The sequence below is a fragment of the Lissotriton helveticus genome, chromosome 3_1 (assembly GCF_964261635.1).
Source record: "Lissotriton helveticus chromosome 3_1, aLisHel1.1, whole genome shotgun sequence".
Taxonomy (NCBI): domain Eukaryota; kingdom Metazoa; phylum Chordata; class Amphibia; order Caudata; family Salamandridae; genus Lissotriton; species Lissotriton helveticus.
Genome location: NC_136061.1, coordinates 625335996 through 625357070, shown reverse-complemented (window position 1 = coordinate 625357070; position 21075 = coordinate 625335996). Strand labels below are relative to the sequence as shown.

At 44.5% G+C, this 21075-nt stretch overlaps 1 protein-coding gene across 1 annotated transcript in view; it reads right to left on the bottom strand.

The window, feature by feature from the left end:
• Positions 1-12772: 12772 nt before the first annotated feature.
• LOC144824682 (uncharacterized) overlaps positions 12773-21075 on the bottom strand; it is a 151455-nt gene continuing 143152 nt past the window's right edge. The window contains exons 21-23 of the mRNA XM_078683716.1: positions 19757-19913; positions 18380-18537; positions 12773-13597 (exon numbers count right to left, since the gene is read on the bottom strand). Of these exons, the coding sequence (XP_078539842.1) occupies positions 13130-13597; positions 18380-18537; positions 19757-19913 (783 nt within the window). The 3' untranslated portion in view covers positions 12773-13129. The remainder of the gene's footprint in view (positions 13598-18379; positions 18538-19756; positions 19914-21075) is intronic.

Genomic DNA, 21075 nt, shown 5'->3' with positions numbered 1-21075 from the left:
CTTACGGGTATGAAATACTGAAAGGCATGCAAGTAAATGAGCTGCTTTCAACTATATTTATGATGATGCATGGAAGGGCTTGTGTAGACATGCCAAGTGTGTGGCTCCTTTGTATAAATCTGAGTCAAAGGTCTGCTCATAGAGGAGCTAGTGTGGAACCAGTGGTACAAAGTGAGGCTTTGCTGGGTAGTTGACCACAGGACCTTCAAACAGCAGGCCATGCCTTCCTATATAATGACATGCTATCTTCTAATTAGTGCCAAAAGTGTAAAAATAGTTATGTAAATAGATATCCCTCTGTGGCTGCAGTTCAACTAAGCAGGGAATTCTGAAAGAAACCTGAGTAATCAGATTGCTTTATACTACATTTAAAATGATGCATTTGGGCGGAGTAGCGCAGACCTGCAAAGTGTATGACTCCACTGTATGAAATGAAACAGAGAAAGGTGTTATAGCCTAGTGACTCTCGCCAGGCTGGGCTCATGCATTTACTTTTAATCTATTGTTGCAGGGTTTCTGTACTCACACAGAACTGTGCACAGAGGAGTGGAACCTCGGCAAATTAGGATGTCCCAAAACTTACCTTAGCAACCAACTCACCCCTTACCGAGCTAGCTACAGTGTCTCATTGGACATATCAAACACCCAATGTTTAGACAAACCAGAACATGAACTTACAGTACCTCAGGGTACGTGGGACTCATGAACACTCTTTCGTTATATTATCATTACAAACCAGATCATGGAGTAAAGAAGACACATGTGCATCTGAAATGTTTATTTACTAATGCCGTCTTCTCAGGCGCAGTATCTTTGATAATACAAGTATACTTATTATCAGTAGCAAAATTATCAGCATAGTTACTAAGACATAAAAAGCGAATGGTGACAGCATGTTAACATGCTGTAATGAATAAGAGTTAACAACACTTATATCTCACCCTCCCTAACACATATATTATATTATTATCTAAGAAGGTCTCTTTGGGTTGTTTTAGGGCGGGCCCATACCTTAGTGTCCTAGCATGAAGGAATCACATCAGCATACACCAGCTCTCTCTGCATGTGCACCGCATCAAGTGTGTTAACAATTCTCGTGCAAAGCAATATCAATCCCGCCTCAAGCCCAAGTTGGCAAAGGCTGCACTTGTGTTATGACTATGAAGGCGTGGAGATCAGACCTCATAACAATTCCATATCGTGTTGCTCCTGAAACTTCAGCACTCTCCGTGCAGACATGGTTTATTAAACAAGACTGATATCAGAGCAATAACATATTATTCTCACATACACCACGGCAAACCACTAGGTTGAAAGCTAAGTCAACAATTAAGGGTCGTGTGCAGAAGTTGCAAGAAAGGAAAAATGGCGTTTAAATCTGAAATGTACCTATGCTAACTTAACACGATATAAGGATATATAGGAGCTATACAACACCCCCCCATGATCCGAGAACGGACTAAATAAGGTAACAGAAGTGCCATCACATGAGAGCAGAATCCATTTATAAACGAGCATGAATAAAAATTCAATAATAAAAACTAATGCTAAAAAATAGCCCACAAATATAATGTGGCTCAAGCCAATAGGCAAGCAAAAATAAAATGTCTTGACCAAAAGTCAATAAAATCAAGGAAATGCTATCAATCAGCATGCCAATTTGAGGCAGTGTCTATGATAAGACTGTATATGAAAAGTAAGCTGCAACAGCCTCCAGGAGGAAGTCACTGTCCTCATCCGAAAACAGTTCAGCCATCCAATTTAAAAGATGAAAGGAACATACGTGATCTTCCAGCACCGGATCCTCTATAACCATCAGAGGACAGCTCGGTGGGTTTTCAAGAAAACTTCGTTCCAAGAAACTTTGCGCTGCCGACAACACATCCCAGGGACCCATTAGTCCATGTGCCACCGCCAAGGCCATAATCCTTTCGTCAGAACAAACCAACTCGTGAGCAATGATAGGACTCATCAGTTGATCAAAATCGACGTCAGCAGATATTGGTCCGCAGAGACACAAATCAATGGCCCAAAGGAAATCACAGGTCAGGCAGCGAAATACAGGCTGGACACAGGTGAAATAGGAGAACCGAAAAGATAATCCAAAAGCCGTGCTTAGAGTCGCCAACGGCAGTGTGCCATAATAATCAAGCATGCGGTTGCGAAACCGCGTCAGTAGTAGCTGTGCGTGGACTTGCACAGGAAGGGCATCCATATTTAAAAAGGCAGAAAACCACCAATGCGCCAGCCGCTAAAGCAAGTAAAAACGGGAACCCTCCAAATAAGGATGAAAAAATAGAATGGAAGAAAGCAGGGATGACTCCAAAAATCTTCTCAAAGGAAGTCACGAGACCACCGCTAACAACTTTAAAAAAATGTGCTAGGCCCGTTGTGGAGGATGCGTTAAAGATAGAACGGACCATGGCTCCGAAATGCAAGGGCAAATCAGTGTTTAAAAGAGCCTGAACCTCCGTGCGGGTGTTAGCAATGTGAAGCACGAAAGTTTCACGGGCCGAGCTCAAGGCCACCTCTTTCTGGGACAATAGAGCTCTTATTCTAGCCATGCCGCTGAATTCTGCTCCCAAGGTCGGTATCTGTGGCCAAATGGAAGACTCCCTATGTTCACGTGTGGGAGGATAAAGAACATTTCTGCAGCAAATAACTCGCTCACTAACTGTTACTATGAAAGCTATACCTTTAATTAAACCACAACAGTTTTCATTATTGAGCATTAAATAACTACCATTCTCTAACAATTTAAACATGGGGATGATAGCAGGAACTGGCGTGCCCTGTAAAACGCAAGCCATATTCGGGCGGTCCTTGTTACATGAACCGTGTAACTGTATGTGTCTGCACATTAAAGAATGATCTGGCGTCTCAGTACACTCATCCCCTGTTAGATAAACCTCTTGGTCATCCTTGAAACATCTGTATGTGTATGGGAGTGACCAGACCTCATGAAGAAAACCGCTACCTAAGGGTTCAAAACGACCTATTGGCACATATTTCATACAATTTGAAAACTTATATAAAGCAAAAGGCAGTGTTATTAAACCGTGGATAAGCCACGTAGCAGCAGTGGATTCTGCCACAGAAAAAGGTAAAGATTCCAACCTTTCAATATGTAGCATAGAAAAGGAAGCATCACGCATTGAAAGCAAGCGTTGTTTGTCTGTCAAATTAAACGGTGCAAATAAAGAAGAAACGTTCATGTATCCCCAGGGAACTTTACCCATTTTCAGAGTCTGAAGTGTCCATGCAAACTGCATGATCGAACGTAATTGATTTTGACCATGGTATAATACAGATACTTCATCATGTACAATATCAACAACAGACGACACAATATTATCTAATGTGTAAATTCTAGAGGAAAGCACGTTAATGCTATTGTCAACAACTGCAAGCACTTTCTCAAGATTCGCCTGATCAATAGCCCTAAGGCGTGAAGCAGCCTCAATCTGTGAGAGTTTCCAAATTTCATTGTAAACACCATATAACCACCTTTTCGACCTGCCACTAGCTGGGCCCTTAATGAAATCATTCAAATCCACGTCTGCATTCAGTTTGGAAAGGTGATACTTAACCGCAGGTAAAGTTGAATGTTTCAGCCAAGCTTGACACAACTTGCCAACAGAGTAAGAGGTGACAGTATGACTCAAATCAAAACGGGGATCAGATCTAACAGTCTTAAAACCGTCAGTTATATTTAAAAATCTTTTTTGGCAAGAATCAGCACTACGGTGCCAAAGCAGCCAACCCTTGGGATTCATACTGGAAATGTTAAAGGAGGAATTCAGAAGCAGAGCCTGTATTTCTCTAATGGACAATTTAGTAAAATTACTCCAATTCTCATATTCCTCCAACTCCGGGAAAGACGGGGTGTTCAACCTTTTAGATGTAGCCAATCCAAAGCATGTGGTCTGGGAAATGGTTTCATTTAAAAACCACATATGATTTGGGATGAGACATGCACGGTGCAAAGCCTCAGTGCCTTGTACCTGCCAGGCCCTTGAGCCCCAAACTGATTTAAGGTCTATGGTATCCTTCCATAACTCATACCCTCCAGTAACTAATTGATCCAGGAAGGCTTTTGAATATAACAATTTTGTATTTGTAAGTCGAACCTTGGACTGTGGCTGTTTGTGAAATTTAAAATAAAAGGACTCGGGATTGGACTGATTAAAGTCAGTGAAATAAGTATACTTTTTAAGAAACGTTTCTGAACTCCCTTGTGTTGGTGCTGGGCAATGTTCCCACTGAGTAAAATTAACCGCATCCCTTCGGGAAGATGTCTTGTGTAAGAAGTGATTGCCATAATGTTGGTAACAGAACAATTCACCATAATTAGCAGATTCTAAATATAAATCCTCAGCATCAAAAGCAGCATAATATTTCAAATCAGAAAACAAACTCTCCACAGCATTAACATCCCAATCATCAGAACGAATGTTTTGTTTCACCACATCCCCCATATTAACTCTTAGTACATTAGGGACATTAACGACTTCCGTTGGGCCATGAATCTGAAAACGAACTGCATCCCACGCGATTCCATCCAGAACAGGCCACGCTGTGATGTTAACCAAAGTCAAGTCTCTTTTTAATCTATGTGTAGAATGTGAAGAGGAAAGTGGGGCCAAAGTTCCATTTAAATGAGTAATGCAAGTTCTCTCCTCGACATAGTGTCCATTCATAATCCGGAAAAAATAAAACACAAAACCAATTGACATAAAAAGGTACAGTGAAAAAAGGACCAGCCAAATGTATATCCAAGGAGGTATCAAAAAATGTTTTTTAAACAGGCTAGCATATACTGCAATTTTAGAGGGTTTTTTCGAGGCAAGGGAAGCAGAGTCAAATGAAAATCTGGATTCCGTGGCTAAACGAGCTTGCAGGTCAGGCATGGACAAATCAGTGGGGTATGTATAGTCTGTCTCATCAAGGTTAGTTCCTGGTAAATTATTCAATAATGGACTGGAAACAGCAGGTAATTCGATGGCCACCTCAGGTTCATTATTAGAAGCAGTGGGCATAATTGAATTTCTCACAATGGAAGGACAGGAAACAGCCGGTGTCATGCTAAGAAGAATCGGCCACTCTGTGTATCTTGACATTGTCAATAGAAATAAACCTGTTTTCCTTACGACCTGGAAGTGGTGGTAAAATGACTGTTCTTGTGCCCTTCACTCCAAGCACTGGGACCGGAGCTCGATAGGAGGGACCAAACTCTTTCTTGTTGTCGATCTTCTCTCGAACCAGTTCTCCAACTTGGGGTAGCCAGCCAACTACCGGGATCTGCAACGCATCATCCGATGTGGAGGGCAAATGTTCCCTTGCAAGAGTGTCTCTCGTCTTTTGTAGATTCTGTAAAACATTGCAATGTTCATCTGCGTCAAAGGAAGTGGCGCGAACCACCGAGTCTAGACCGTCAAGGTCAGGGACGAACATCTTGATGCCAAAGAGCATTTCGTATGGGGTCCGCCCACCCAGAGACCTTCTAGGGAGATTATTAAGAGCACGCTGCACGCCATAGAGGTGAGCCAGCCAGTTTCTGCCAGTGCCTATAACTCGGGCTGTCAAAGATTGCTTTAAATCACGGTTCATTCGTTCAACTACACTATTACCCTCGGGTCTGTAGGGTGACGAAAACTTGACTTGGACCCCCATCGAAGTCATGGCATCCTTATACGCCTTAGAGGCGAAAGCCGGACCCTGATCCGAATGGAAGGTACCACAGGCAAAAATCCCTATAAAGATACGCAAATCTCTGATGACAGTCCGGGAATCAGCGCTGCGATGTGGCCATAACCACACAAAGCGTGTGCATGAGTCAACTGCTACTAAGATGTATTTATACGCAGTATCAGATGAAAATGGACCGCAGTGATCTAAATAAACACAGCCTAGTGGTTTATTAGAAATGTACAACTGAGTCTGAGGCGGACGCGTAGCAGTCGAAGGTTTAATCTGCTGGCATATGTCACAAAGAAGGACATAATCACGCGTCTGTTTGTACAGTCCCCGCCACCAGAAACGTTGTTGTAGTTGCGTTACAGTGGCTGAGACGCCTGCATGCGCAGACGCCACACCTTCATGAGCCGCTGTAATCAAGTCTGTTCTGCGATCCGTGTTGGGAATCAGCCGTTCCCCAACATCAGGAATTGTCACAAAAGGAACCTTTTCGGGACTTAAGTGGTATTTATACTTCGAAGGGAATCCCGAAGGATGTTTACTTCCCCTCTCAGAGGCAGCAATCGCTGCCAAGATGTCGCTATCAATCTTGGTTTTAGACCTAGTAACTGCTGCAACTAAGTATGTAGATACTGCTGATTTCGCCGCTTCATCAGCAAGCGAGTTGCCAACAGCGTGAACTCCCACGCGCTGATGACCGAGAGTATGAATCACATAAACGAGTGGCAACATAGCCTTAAGCTCTGCCACTCGAACCCAGATCATTTTATGTTTTATTGTGCTACCCTTGGAATCATGAAAATCATTTTGAATCCAAAAGAACAAGTTTTCATTGTAAGACTGGACACAGTAGTAAGAATCACTTACAATTAGAGTAGTAACACTTGGATCTGCGTACTCCAAAGCTAGTAAGAGAGCACGAAGCTCTGCCAATTGTGCGGTGCAATCGCCCAGGGGCAACGTGTGTACCTCCCTGGAAATGAACTCATCATTCAACATAGCACCGACCACAATGGCGCATGCGGAAACGTAGGCATGTTTAGAGCCATGCGCAACCTGCGCCGACCCATCAGTGTAAATGATGCAATGGAAGTCTTCCAAAGGTCGCATCGCCAGAGGAGCAGGATGAACGAATTCATACTGCAAGTACTCCTGCGACCGTAAGGAAGCGTCAAAAATAAACATGACATCTGCGGATGACAATGACGCAGCCCACTGAATCCACCGAGGGTGCAAAGCCTTTGAATTTGGTACACTGGCTTTCGTGACTGCCTCTAAATGAGGACAGGGTGTTACCACTAGCATGCGCTTCCCCTGTGACAGAGCACGTTCTTTTAGAATTGCCATCTGTACAGCAGTTAAAACCCTTTCCACTGTGGGAAACCGCATCTCAGCCGAAGTGTACAAGTGTGACTTGTAAGCAATAGGTACCGTGTCACCTTCATTAAAAGTGAGGTACGTGAAACCCACCGTCCCAGGAATTATTCTTATGACCAGGTTGGTGTGGTTATCACGAGTCAGTAAATATTTAGAAGCGAGCAGATCAGCCTGCAAGGATTGCAAAATGGCTGAATGCTCAGGCAGCCAGCATGATTTTGAGAAAGTTGGTTGTATCAAAGCATACAAAGGCTTGATACGCTGGGCATATTCCGGAATGTAAGTTCTGCCGAAATTCAAAAAGCCCAGTAAAGACTGTAATTTTTTCAGTGTCGTTGGTGCGCGCAATTGTGCGCACTTCTCTAAGAAGTGAGGAGCCAAACCTCTACCTTCATTGTTGAGCTCATAGCCCAAAAACAACACTGTGTGTTCAGCAATGTGCGATTTTGCAAAGTTGAATTTGTAACCCATGTCTGCGAAGTTGCAAACAAGAGAATTTACACGACACAGATGCTCCCAAATATCGTCGTCTGTGAGATATATGTCATCCACATACGAAAAAGCATCAGGGTCTAGTGCCTCCAGAATAGAGACAATTCGAGCGGTAAATATACCAGGACTATTCTTGTAGCCCATTGGAAGACGCCGGAATTGCTTTTGGACTCCAGCGCTTGTAAAACTGGTCCATTGGGAGCTAAAGCTGTCCAATCTGTGGGCATAAAAACCATTGGATATGTCAAGCGTTGTCTTGAAACGCTTACGCACGAGACTATCCACTAGGGCAGAGCCGTGGGTATTCTGTACTGCACAGTTACGGCAATGCGAGTTTAAATGCCGGTAATCCAAAACCAAACGATATGATCCGTCAGGTTTATTCACAGTAAAAAGGGGATTATTCATCGGTGACACACACGTTTCAATAACTCCCTGATATTCCAATTGTTCAAGGATTTCCGCGACGGAAGATTTTGCTTCACGCCGAATGGGATATTGAGGTTGAGGCTGCGGCTGAGACCGCAACGGAATTTCGTGGCAAGGCGACAATTTATCCCAACCACATTGGTTACGGTACAGAGCCGGCGCGAGAGCCCGAGCCCACTCTTCTGCAAAATGCTGCGCATGCTCTTTCGAGACAGTGTTCGCGAAACTGGGTAGGATCACCTCCTCCCCTCGCGGCGCCGCGAGCACAAAAGGTGGGGGCCAGTCAGCCTCCGAAAGCAAAATATCATATGTAGAAGACAGATTCTCCCAAAATACACCTTTAACGGTACGCTGTATGTCACCTTCAATTAACAGGACAATTTCATATAGTCTTTCAGGGGGAGCAAGTCTCGTATCCGCTGTTTCTATCACAACGTAGACATCAGTCGCTGTCACCCTCAGTAGTGGACGCAGCGCCTCTCTGACTATGGTTATCTCCGCCGCGCTGTCCAGCAAGGTCAGAGCCCACGTCAGATTCCGAAGCCGCGTTCTCACTATCTGTGGCATATCGATGCGCTGTTAAGGCTGCGACTTTCTTTTTCGCAAACTGCGGACGCCTAGGCGTAGAATCCTCCTGCTTCACTGCGCCGTCCGTCTGGCGGGACTGACCACGTCCTTGTTGGCCACCACGTCCACGTCCACCCCCTCCTCCTCCACCGGTCTTCGGGGCCGATGTGTCCTGAAAGGAACGAGGAGAGCGTTGATCAGAACCCTGAAAACGATCAGGCGATTTAATCATCGCGCGGTCGCGCAAATCATAAACTTTTTCGGGTGGCGCAGGAGATTGTATCGCAGGAAAAGTACCCTGAGTCTGCATTGTCTGCTTCCCCTGTGTCTGTTTTTTAGGCCAATTTTGTTTCTTGGACTTTGGCTGGGCATCTGTCACTGCAGATTGCCCCTGTGGTTGTTTTTTCTCCTTCACTGGAAAATATTTCAGACCTCTACTTGTGCGGCCAATCGTTTTATAAGCGGCCACCACAATCTTTGCTAACTGGCGGGGTTTGTCGGCATCGGGCAGAGCAGCCAAAGCATTCGACACCTGAAAGTTAACTGCATCTCCTTTAACATTGGAGAGAATGAGATCACTTACAATCTCAAAAGAACCACACAGGCGCATACCCAATTCAACCGCTGCCTCTGGACCGTGATCATTCTGAACACGTCTAACGATTTCAGGCAGGGCAGTCATAGACGGGGTGCCGAAGCACCGTGTATAAACTGCCGCAAATGTTTTTCCCCAGCTATCACAGTCAGCAAGTTCAGGAGTAATATCCTTCGGGAGAGTAATCGTCAACATTCTATGTTTATCAGCAGGAGTAGAATTCGGAAAAACCGCTTCCAGTTGATCAAACTTCTCTGCTAGCCAGAATGGGAAGTCATCGTTGTCAACAGGACGCGCACCAAAAACCGAATTTACCATCACTGGATTGAGACGCATTCCGCCTCGTTCCATGGGAGCGGCCGCACCCCCCTGGGGACCACCAGGAAGATGTCGACCGATGTATTGCACTAAAGCACGAATCACGGAAATGGAAACTACATGCAGCCTGCGAATTTCTGCCAGGGTACAAGCCCCGTGATTCGGGTGCGGGGTAAAGCCACCCAACGCAGGCCAATTAGTACCTGGAATTGAGAGTGGACCTAACCTCGCACGGGACAAAGAGTGGGGGAGGGCGCCATCAAACCAAACTCGATGCTGCCAATGATCAATAGGTATTTCCAATGCCCTGTATGGCGTATATTCAGCCGGGACATCCGAGGCGGTGTAGGAGTGGAACAAACCAGAATTAGCGTCCACAGCCGGAAACGTAACCCAAGAGTAAAACAACTCGTAAGGAAACGCCGGATCTGCACTTACCACGAAAATCACAGCCATCCCATCTACTGGGACCTGGTACGTCTGAAGATGGTTGCGTACCGCTACGCGACTATGCTGCGCAATAGCCACCGCTGCCGCCATTACAGAATTGGAAACAAGAAAACACAAAGAATACTTTGTAGCACAACTGGGTAGTAATTCAAAGAAACCGTTTAAGTAAGAATCAAGCTTGAATAAAGACCTATTTTAAAAAATAGGTAGGTTTCACCAACACCCCGTTTTCCGGAAACGGACGTGAAGGGGTTAAGGCATGAACGATAAACTACTCGAGTGTCATGATATAAGACCACCGAAACCGTTGGGCGCCATGTTGCAGGGTTTCTGTACTCACACAGAACTGTGCACAGAGGAGTGGAACCTCGGCAAATTAGGATGTCCCAAAACTTACCTTAGCAACCAACTCACCCCTTACCGAGCTAGCTACAGTGTCTCATTGGACATATCAAACACCCAATGTTTAGACAAACCAGAACATGAACTTACAGTACCTCAGGGTACGTGGGACTCATGAACACTCTTTCGTTATATTATCATTACAAACCAGATCATGGAGTAAAGAAGACACATGTGCATCTGAAATGTTTATTTACTAATGCCGTCTTCTCAGGCGCAGTATCTTTGATAATACAAGTATACTTATTATCAGTAGCAAAATTATCAGCATAGTTACTAAGACATAAAAAGCGAATGGTGACAGCATGTTAACATGCTGTAATGAATAAGAGTTAACAACACTTATATCTCACCCTCCCTAACACATGTATTATATTATTATCTAAGAAGGTCTCTTTGGGTTGTTTTAGGGCGGGCCCATACCTTAGTGTCCTAGCATGAAGGAATCACATCAGCATACACCAGCTCTCTCTGCATGTGCACCGCATCAAGTGTGTTAACAATTCTCGTGCAAAGCAATATCAATCCCGCCTCAAGCCCAAGTTGGCAAAGGCTGCACTTGTGTTATGACTATGAAGGCGTGGAGATCAGACCTCATAACAATTCCATATTGTGTTGCTCCTGAAACTTCAGCACTCTCCGTGCAGACATGGTTTATTAAACAAGACTGATATCAGAGCAATAACATATTATTCTCACATACACCACGGCAAACCACTAGGTTGAAAGCTAAGTCAACAATTAAGGGTCGTGTGCAGAAGTTGCAAGAAAGGAAAAATGGCGTTTAAATCTGAAATGTACCTATGCTAACTTAACACGATATAAGGATATATAGGAGCTATACAACACTATTGTCTTGGGAGAGTTAATCAACTTCATTAGGAAAGCCTTAAGTGAAGGATATTCATATCGTTCGCCGAAGGGAGCAATTCTACCTGTCAAATAATTAAGAGAGAAGCCTCTGGTAAGGAAACAAAGTGAATAACTATCTCCTGGATCTGGTCGTCAGCTCCGATCTATCTTGTTATAAATCATTTTTTTTAAATTTCCGGGTTTGCCATATTTCTCCAACATTCAGTTGGTAACAGATGTGTTTAGCATGACATCTGGGTTTTCCCTCTGCTTATGGTAAGACCTCATCGCAGTCTATTTCTACGGCAAAAGCCCGCTGTGTTCACAGGTATCAAACTAAGATCACTTCACTAATTTACGAAATGTTTGTTACCCCAACCCATTGTATTGCCTTCCTGCTTCTTAAAGCCACAATCACCCATTTTTTTTTTCAATATAACCTTAGGACTGAAAGCAATAGCCACAATCTTGTCCTTCCCCTGACGCTCATTTCCCATCTGCCCCATCTGTGCTCCCTCTTGTGCAGAGCATCTTCAGTTCGTCTGTGCAGGTCACGTTACAGATCCCGGTTTCTATCTCCACATCTCTTCTTCTTCATCAGGTGCACTGGCTGGCCAGACCTTTGACCCCACGCCCTTTCTTCGCTCTCTGCTGTGTTCACCATTCGCTTCCTCTGCACCTTCCATATATCAACCAAGCATTTGTAAAGTGCACACTGTCTGGGCGCGAGATCCTCCCCGTACAAGCTTGTGTTTGATGTAATAGGATGGATGCCATTCTTTCAACCCGCTCTGCGGCACTCTTCTTTTCTTGAAATGCTACTTGAAGCACAAATGTTCTTCATGAGATTTTTCCTTTACTGCAAAGAGTGGGTGGTGGTGGGGTTGGGACTGGTGGTGGTGGTGGTGGGGGAAGGGGGGAAGGAGGGGGGGGAGAGAGGGGTTAGTATTGCAAGGTCCAATAGTGATTTTTGGAGCAAAAAAATATACAGCTAAAATGTGGGGAGTAAATGATTGTCCTGAAATTTGCACTTGGATCGAGATACTAACGTGGGTAAAAATACCACACCTTTTCACTGCCCACATTTTGACAGGTAAAACCGGACACAGTTTAAGGAGAAATCCTGCAATGTTAGTTTTGCAGTTCCCAACAGAGGAAAGCATGTTTTATCACCCCTCCTTGTGAGTTGTATAACTCGCACTAGGTAGGTGAAAACTGCACTTCAGCTGTATTTACTGAGTGAGGTATTACCTTCTCACATACCATGGGCCTCATGAGTCGCACCTTGTTTCAGAGTTGATTATATTTTTTTAAGTACTTGAAATGTTTTGTTTGTATAGCAAGCGGATATTTTATTTACATGTGCTACAAACACCGACATACTGCAGCATTCTTTTCCCCCCACTTTCCAGTGCCCAATTAAGAGTCTCACTCTGGTCATGTTAGAATAGGCCTTCAGTTTTGAGTCCTAGAAAAAACATAAACACTTTTAAATAATTATCAGCAGCAAGTAAGAAGAAGCCCTCTGACATCTGACAGTCTATAACATTGAAAAAAATATCACTTGCCTGACAAATATCCAATCTTCTCTTTATTTTTCATTTTAAAAGGGAATTCCTTCCAAGACATCAGGTAGTGCCACAGCATCCCTTGCACCCCTAATTCCAGCTTCTTATTTCCTATGTAACCAATACTTTTACTATTTTTTCCTCTCAAACTATTGTGAGGGTGATCTGCGGCTGCCTCCCTTCCATCACATCATCTATCTGAAGGGCTTCAGAGACTCCCTTACCTTTCCCGGAGGGTAGCATCAGCAACATACTTAAGTAAATTCTTCTCCACCAGTTTTTCTAAGGTGGACTGATATCATTCTCTCAAACTTCTGAGGTAAATTCATTTGCTTCCTTTTTATCTGCTCTGCTTTCTGAGATTGATAAGACTCCATAATGTTTAATACATTTCAAGCAAATTCTCAAATAACTGCTCCCCCACCAGGGTTTCTCCAATGCCTTTCCCTTCAGTGAAAAGGCCCTCTGTTAATTTTGGTCGATCTAGAGCAACTTTCTCAATTAACTCTGTCCCTTCAAGCGTTTTATCACTGTTATTCCCCAAAATGGAAACGGTCTCTCTGCTCTCTGATACATCTGTAACCAACTTCTCAGATAAGCGCTCCTTCGCTGGGTTTTCTTCAGTGTCCTTGTGAAGACTATAAAAAGACTCTGTACCCTCCAGGGCAACTCCAACAAAATGTTCAGTTAAATCTTTCCTGTTGGAGATTTCTTGGATGTCCTTTGATGTACCAGAGGGATCTTCTTTACCTTCTGAGGAAACCCCCTTCATCTTCTTCCCACTTCTCCTCTGGCCTTGGAAAGAGGGCAGTGTCACACTGGGCTCCAGGAGATTCAGCACAGACAGTTTCTGTATGATCAGGTCAAGGAAACTACTGAGGGGCGAGGGGAATCAAAAACAAAGAACGAAAGGTGGAGAAGGAGAGTGTTAAGAGAGACGGATATGTGGGTGTGCCAGACCTAGAAGAGGAGGTTTACAAAGATGTGTGAGGTTCTTCTCACTTATACAGCAAAAAAATATGTCATACATTAAGGCACAAAGTTACTGCATTAAAAGCCCGATTTTCTTTCGTAAATAAAAAGGATCTTACCTGGTGAGGGTGAATGTGTGCTCATGATCCACTTGTCATCTCACCTTCTTGCTATTAACGTATAGGGTTCCTGAGCTATTCTTGTGGTTGCACGTTCCTCTGTTTCTCAGCTTTCTTACTTTTACATTCCTTCAACCAAAAGGGTTTTGAAGGGTCCCTTCACTTGTCATTGTGCATAGCTTGAGGACATTTCCATGCAGGAGACCTCACAGCTGTATATTTCAGGGTTTGTGGATATGTTTCCCTACTAGTCTCACTACACTGCAGACATTGGGCAGCACAACAACTCCCTATTGATGGAAACATGTGTGTCTTTGCACAATACAAGGGTGCTAAACGTCATCTGGTACAATTAGGACTCTGTCATTTTGCAACAGTCAGTGCAATTCTCTGTCAGTTCTGAGATCACAGTCTCTCTTTTAACCACCTGTTTTCTACAAGTAAAAGCTGCACACAAGTTTTGCATTGTATTGGGACATACTGTATTTATTTATTCAATTTATATTTTTCTATATAAATTCTCACCCAGGAATAGCTATCAGTTTGCTTTAGTTTTCTAATAACTTTGGAAACAGAGGTCACGTCTTAGAAGCAATATGCTTCCTTACGCGGCTCAAAAAATTGTCATGGAGTTGTCACATAACATTCATATGTACATTCATGCGTAAATCATCATAAACTTCCTTCAAGAGAAGCGTTGAGGTCTATTAAATAAAGAAATGAAGAGCTAGCACAAAAGCCGATGGTAGGACAAAAAAGTGGTAGAAACCAAAACGGTTTTTGGGGATCGAGTGAATCATGTGATTAATGTTATGATAGAGTAAACCAGAGGGATAGTTCAGGGCTGGAAGGCACATGCGATTCAGAGCATAAAGAGAAAGTTGGTTCAACGTCCTTTGCTGAAAGCCCACATTTTATTGTTATGTAAATTAAGACACCCCTAGGATCCAAGTATATGGACTAATATAAACTTGGGGGCTGGATGGAAGGGTGCGTTGATGCCACAAAAGGGCAGGGGAATTCAGAAACTTAGGTATACACATACAGCCCCTACGTCTGCCATTACCCCGAGAGGGCGCTTCACCTAAAGTGTTCTGTCATCAATATTGATATCCACAGGAGGTAAAGAAAGCCACCAATACTGGAGAACTTTGGTTACTGGTAAGCCACAGTATCTTCTCCGTCATTGGGTCTTTCATAATCGTGTGCTTCTGAATGATAATAACACGTAGTATAAACAAATTGGAACACAGGAGTGAGGCTCATCTTAATGAAATATGATTTGGAGCACCGCCTGTCCCACTCTAACCTTTCTAATCTGTCATGATTTGGCTGCAACAGCCATCAGTGGTATAAGGTAATAGTGCGGTGTAAAGAACAGTATTAGGCTAGCATGTTAGATAAATGAAGTGCATTACACTGTAATCACCTTCAGATGGTAAACCCTACTCTGTTACAACACAAGTTGCTGGGTGAGTGTGGACCCTTCTGTTACTAAAGGATGTGCAGTGAATCAGGAGACTGATCTGGGTGTGAAGGTAAAAGTATCTGCTGATTTACATTATTTATTAGAAAAAAGGACTATCAGGCATTGCATTTAAATTATGGTACCCAGGTATCTGCTCTTTTTAAGGCTCAGTTCGTTTTTTACAGATCTAGGAGAGATCCCAGAACTTCTTCATAGCACATGCATCCATTCACATAATCATACTCATCACATGTTGAGTAATTACTCTTTATCTCGAAGCACAGTACTCCCACAATATTTGTCACATGGGTAAAGAAATAAACAGGAAGTTCCTATATCATACATGTGGAGGCTGTCTTGTGTATATACCCATAAGACATCAATGTGTATGCATCGCCAAATTGGTTCATATATGATGTGCTTGCAATTCTCTTGATTTATCTAATAGAAGTAACAAGTACAAGGACCCACTGGTGAATTGTGTGTATCAGCAGAAGTTGCCACTGTTTCTGGAGTGGAATGGACTATAGCTCTGCTTAGTATCTTGCTGTAGGCATTCGCCTAGACCATGGCATACACGATGTTATCCATCTACCATCTAGAGATGCTGCCTTCAACCTTTCACCGAGGCTGAGTAACATCACACCAGTATTATAGCATCTAGGTTGTGAAAACACTTCTCCGCAATTGATGTAGAAGTGGGAAAAATAATTTGGTGAGTAACTGGATTATTTCCTATTGTGTGCAATGGTATAGTTCAGTAGACTCTTGTCTACAGGGAGGGGTGTGTAAAGAGTGCAAATAGGAACCATTAAGTCTGGATTCGGCATCAGAAATTGAATGAATATTGGGGGGTTTCACTGAAGACAAGTTAGGATAAGAACCCATGCTGAGCATTCAGGTAATATATTTGGGGCCAACAACCTCACAACTGTTGATAGTGCATCGTGGCTGCAAACAACAAAGAAGCATGCCATTCGTATGTATAGAAATGAAAATCCAGGCCATGGGATATAGTTCTATACAGCAGTCAAGCAGCCAAAACGCAGCTGACCATCAAACCACAATAGTTCACAAAGAGCCAGGGAGTGTGGTTTATCATGCACAGCCTAGTAAACACGTCATCCAGGCAGATCCGGGTCTGATGGGGATTCGCTGTCTGAGGTCTGTATGGACGCCTTCCTGTTGGACATCCATGAACCCCTGGAGGTGGAAGGTGACGTGAAAGTTTGTTGACTAAGGAGGAGACGTGGGGAGGGAGGATGCATGGGCAGAAGAATGTCCCTCTTAAGGGGAGATAGGTCGGAGTCACAGGAAGATCCTACTGCAATAACAATCGGCTTGCAAAAGGAATCCCAACAGCTACAACAGCTATCCCAGGATGCAGCAAGAGTCCTGAATACAGGGCTTTGGAATGATGCAAAATCAAACCACACATACAAAGTGCCCGGCAGATTATCAAAATTGACCCACAATTGATTGTAAGGTCAAGTAAAGGAATTTGGAAATTACAGCAAGTAAGTGAACATGAATATTGCAGGAAGGGAGCATGGATACTTGGATGAATCAGCATCTGTTAACAACATTAGGGAACAGGCATTAGGTTGGCACCCCTCTCCTAGTACTTCAGCAATTATGGAAGATTCAGAATACGAGGACCAGACAGTTCTTCAGTATGCCCATTTGGACTCACACCAAACTACCCTTCATTTCCCTACACTGACAACCTGTGGCCAGACGCATATCTTCAAAGCAATGTGCATTAAAAATCAAGAAATACATGAAATTAGAGCACTCTTCAACACAAGCTCTATACCTACCCCCGAACAAAATCACTACATTACAGAGTTATTCCTCTTTAGATCAAACCATTCTTCAAAAAGTCAGAAACAGTAGGAAGCTCCTCCTACGTCCATATGGTCAAGCCCTGTGACTGGATTCTTGCAATATTAAGAAGAAGTGACAATCACCTGGAATTCTTGAGGGGACTAAAAACTTGACTCTTCCAGTACCCACCATCCAGTGATACAGATGAGCAATTACGTCACTAAGAAGAATCAATATAAATGAAAGCATGCATGGCAAGCAGTGTGGACCTGTCACTAGCCTGAGTAGTCTTGGGCACAGGGCACAATGCAAATTCTGGGGGGCGAGGGGGGATGGACTACTGGCAGAGGCAGGAACCTTATCCCTGGTTTAATCGGTCCTGATCACCTAGTTCTGGGATAGTTATAGAAAATGTCTCAAGCTTTTGCCACTGTGTGGTTGATCATGGCGAGTGTATAATCATTCAAACTGTATGACAATGATGAGTCTCTTTTCTTTGCGAAAATCACCAACGAGATATTGGAAAAAACATAAATAAATGCATGCATTCTCGCACTCTCTGCAAACACCTCACACTTATGGGCACTAAAATTAATCATACCATGAAGCGTGTCTAGACCCCACACACCTCATTCAAGATCTTCAAAACAGGACAAACTCCATCCAGCATTCTATCAACCATGCACTCTGAAAGGGCGCCTCGAACCCAATGCAAATAAGAGCACCTTTGTGGCTTTATCTGATAGATAGATAGATAGATAGATAGATAGATAGATAGATAGATAGATAGATATTCTCTACAATACAGTTGCCAGGCTGTGATAAACCCTGCATTGGACTGTCCTGCTAATAGCAGTCGATCACCTGTATTGAGATTCAAGTAGAGCAGTGTACTGTCAGCACCGCTATGAAGGGAACTTGGGGCCATATTATCAAGCAAGGGCGCTACATTATCACCGCTTTTATCGGCAGGAAACTGCTGCTAAAGCGGCGATAGTGAGCTTGATAATAGGCCCTTGTGAATTCCCATAGAAGCCCAGGTTCTGGTGTTAACCTGGGCTTCTATGGGAATTCACAAGGGCATATTGTCAAGCCCATTATCGCCGATAAAAGCGGTGATAATGTAGCGCCCTTTCTTGATATGGCCCTTAATTTCTACACTTCTACTAAATGCAAGTCCCACACTTTCTCCTCCAGTGTTACCCACTGCATCATGTCTGCTTCCATGACTTAGACGAAAGGATACATTTTGGGCACTCAGCGGTGGCAGACTTAGCACTGATGGCGGCTGCGTGAGGCGTAAGGTGCTGCCCGATCCAGAAGGGTGAAAGTATAGGTGGGCCTTGGGGGTGAACAGATGCCCAAGCTTTGTGGGCATGTAGAGGGCGGGCAGGCAGACATCATCTGAAAAGAGAGAGACAGAGTTAGCCACCAAGGAGAGAAAAGCAGGGAGAACAAGAGTAGGCGAACAAAGAGAGGCTGTAAATGCAGGGACAGTGGAGGAGGGAGATCTACAACTCAGGAGAGGAGAGGTAAAAAGGAGGCACAGAGCATCTGTGAATGAAAGAGGAACAGCCCTGGGGAAATACCGAATATCAAGAAATGTGGAATGAAGTGAGGAAAAAAGATACAGGGGAGGCAGCAAGAGAAGGTCAAGAATGGCATTCTCTGCCGAGAAGAGAGACAGGAAGAACATATATACATTGGGTGAGAGTAGGAAGCGTGTGAACTGTAGTGAGAGAAAGAGAGCGAGAGAGAGAGATACTTAAGAGCAGGAGGAGGGCAAGGACTGGAGGCACATCAAAGGGGGCAGTGAAACCATGCGTAGAGCAGTGAGAGCAGGAACTCTGGAGTAGGCCATGAGTGCAGACAGAAGGCAGGGAGCAAGGGTTGTGAGACTGGAAAAGGAGAGCTAAGTTGTATTCTCTCAACCCCTTCCAGAGTGGTGAATGCAGGTGTGACTCTGAAGCTCAGTCATCCTGTGGATGCAGCTGTGTGACTCTGAAGCTCAGTCATCCTGTGGATGCAGCTGTGTGACTCTGTGGATGCAGCTGTGTGACTCTGAAGCTCAGTCATCCTGTGGATGCAGCTGTGTGACTCTGGATGCAGCTATGTGAGTCTCAATCTCAGTCATCCTGTGGTTGCAGCTGTGTGAGTCTGAAGCTCAGTCATCCTGTGGATGCAGCTGTGTGACTCTGGATGCAGCTATGTGAGTCTCAATCTCAGTCATCCTGTGGTTGCAGCTGTGTGAGTCTGAAGCTCAGTCATCCTGTGGGTGTAGCTGTGTGTGTGACTAAGCCCATCCACACTGGTGGGTGCACCTGCGCGTGTGTGAACAGTGCCTATTTACGCTAGTGGGACAGCTGTGATTGAACTAAACTCATTCACATAAGAGTGGTACGTCAGGGTGTATTGATAAATCAAATTCGATCTGAGGGTGCAGTTGTGTCTGACTGAAACCTTATCACAAACTGAGTGCGGATCAGGAGTGGGCACGCGTGTGTCTGACCTAACCCCACTCCCGTTGGTGAGCGCCCTTGTATGTGACTAAAGCCCATTCATACTGTTGGGGGGGAATTGTGAGAGATCAGAACCCATTAATAAGCGTATTTCCGCTCAGTACCTTGAGAGCCCATGTCCTGCTCGGGAGGCGCCTGGATCCGGCGCTGGCTGCTCAGCTGACGCTCCAGGCTCTCGCTGGAGGCCGAGCGCAGCTTCTCCAGGGCGTTCTGTTTATTCTTCTGCATGACGTCCTGCAGATACTTCATCCGCTGCCAGACCTAGGACAGAGAAGAAACACCACAGCCAGGATCAATCTTTCTGCTTATAGACTAGTTATGCTTCAATTACTTACCGGTAATTGCATTACTCTGAGTCCTACTCCCTCGCTTCCCTTACTTACGAAATTGAGGCATCCCTGCCTCACCAGACACCCGTACCCACGTGATTTGTCACGTGGGGACTATATATAGCCCCCAGCCCCCTCATACCTCCTGTAATACCACACAGATCGAAACCATACCAAAAGGTTGGCCTGGACCATCAGGGAGGGAGGGAGGGATGTAAGTAAGGGAAGCGAGGGAGTAGGACTCAGAGTAATGCAATTACCGGTAAGTAATTGAAGCATTACCTCATCGTTCCTCCCTCGCTTCCCTTCCTTACGAAATTGAGATGTACAAAGCCAAACAGGACAACCAAAGAAGGTATGCAAAAAACAGGTTTATTAAAAAACACAGAAGACCAGGGGAAAAATCACTATTCAGGAATCATAGTGGAAAGAACCCTGTGTCCAAACACATCCGCACAGTCAACCTCCTGGCCAATCCTGTAATGAGAGGCAAAGGTCAGCGGGGAAGCCCAGGTGGCAGCCCGGCAGATCTCCGAAATGGAAGCCCCTTGGACCTCCGCACAGGAAGCAGCCATGGAGCGAGTGGAACAACCCTGAACCCCCAAAGGAGAAAGGTGCCTCCCCTCTTTGTACGCCAAAGAAATCAGAGAACGAACCCAACGACTCAAGGAAGGAGTAGAAGGACGCAAACCCCTATTCACAGGACCAAAATTAACAAAAAGGGAATCTGAGAGACGGAAAGGAGCGACCCGCTCCAAATAGACCAGGAGAGCCCTCCTAACATCCAAGGAGTGAAGCCGCACCTCAGACTCCGAGGACGGGGAACCAAAAAAGGAAGGGAGAACCAACTCCTGATCCCTGTGGAATTGAGAGTCCACCTTAGGACGAAAGGAAAGAATAGGTCGCAACACGATTCTGTCATCAAAAACCCGACAAAAAGGGTGTTTGGAAGAAAGAGCACCCAGTTCACACAGGCGGCGAGCAGATGTAATGGCCACCAAAAAGAAAGTCTTGAAGGACAACAGGCGCAGATCCACAGAAACCAACGGCTCAAAGGGAGACGACATCAAAGCGTCCAAGACCAGAGAAAGATC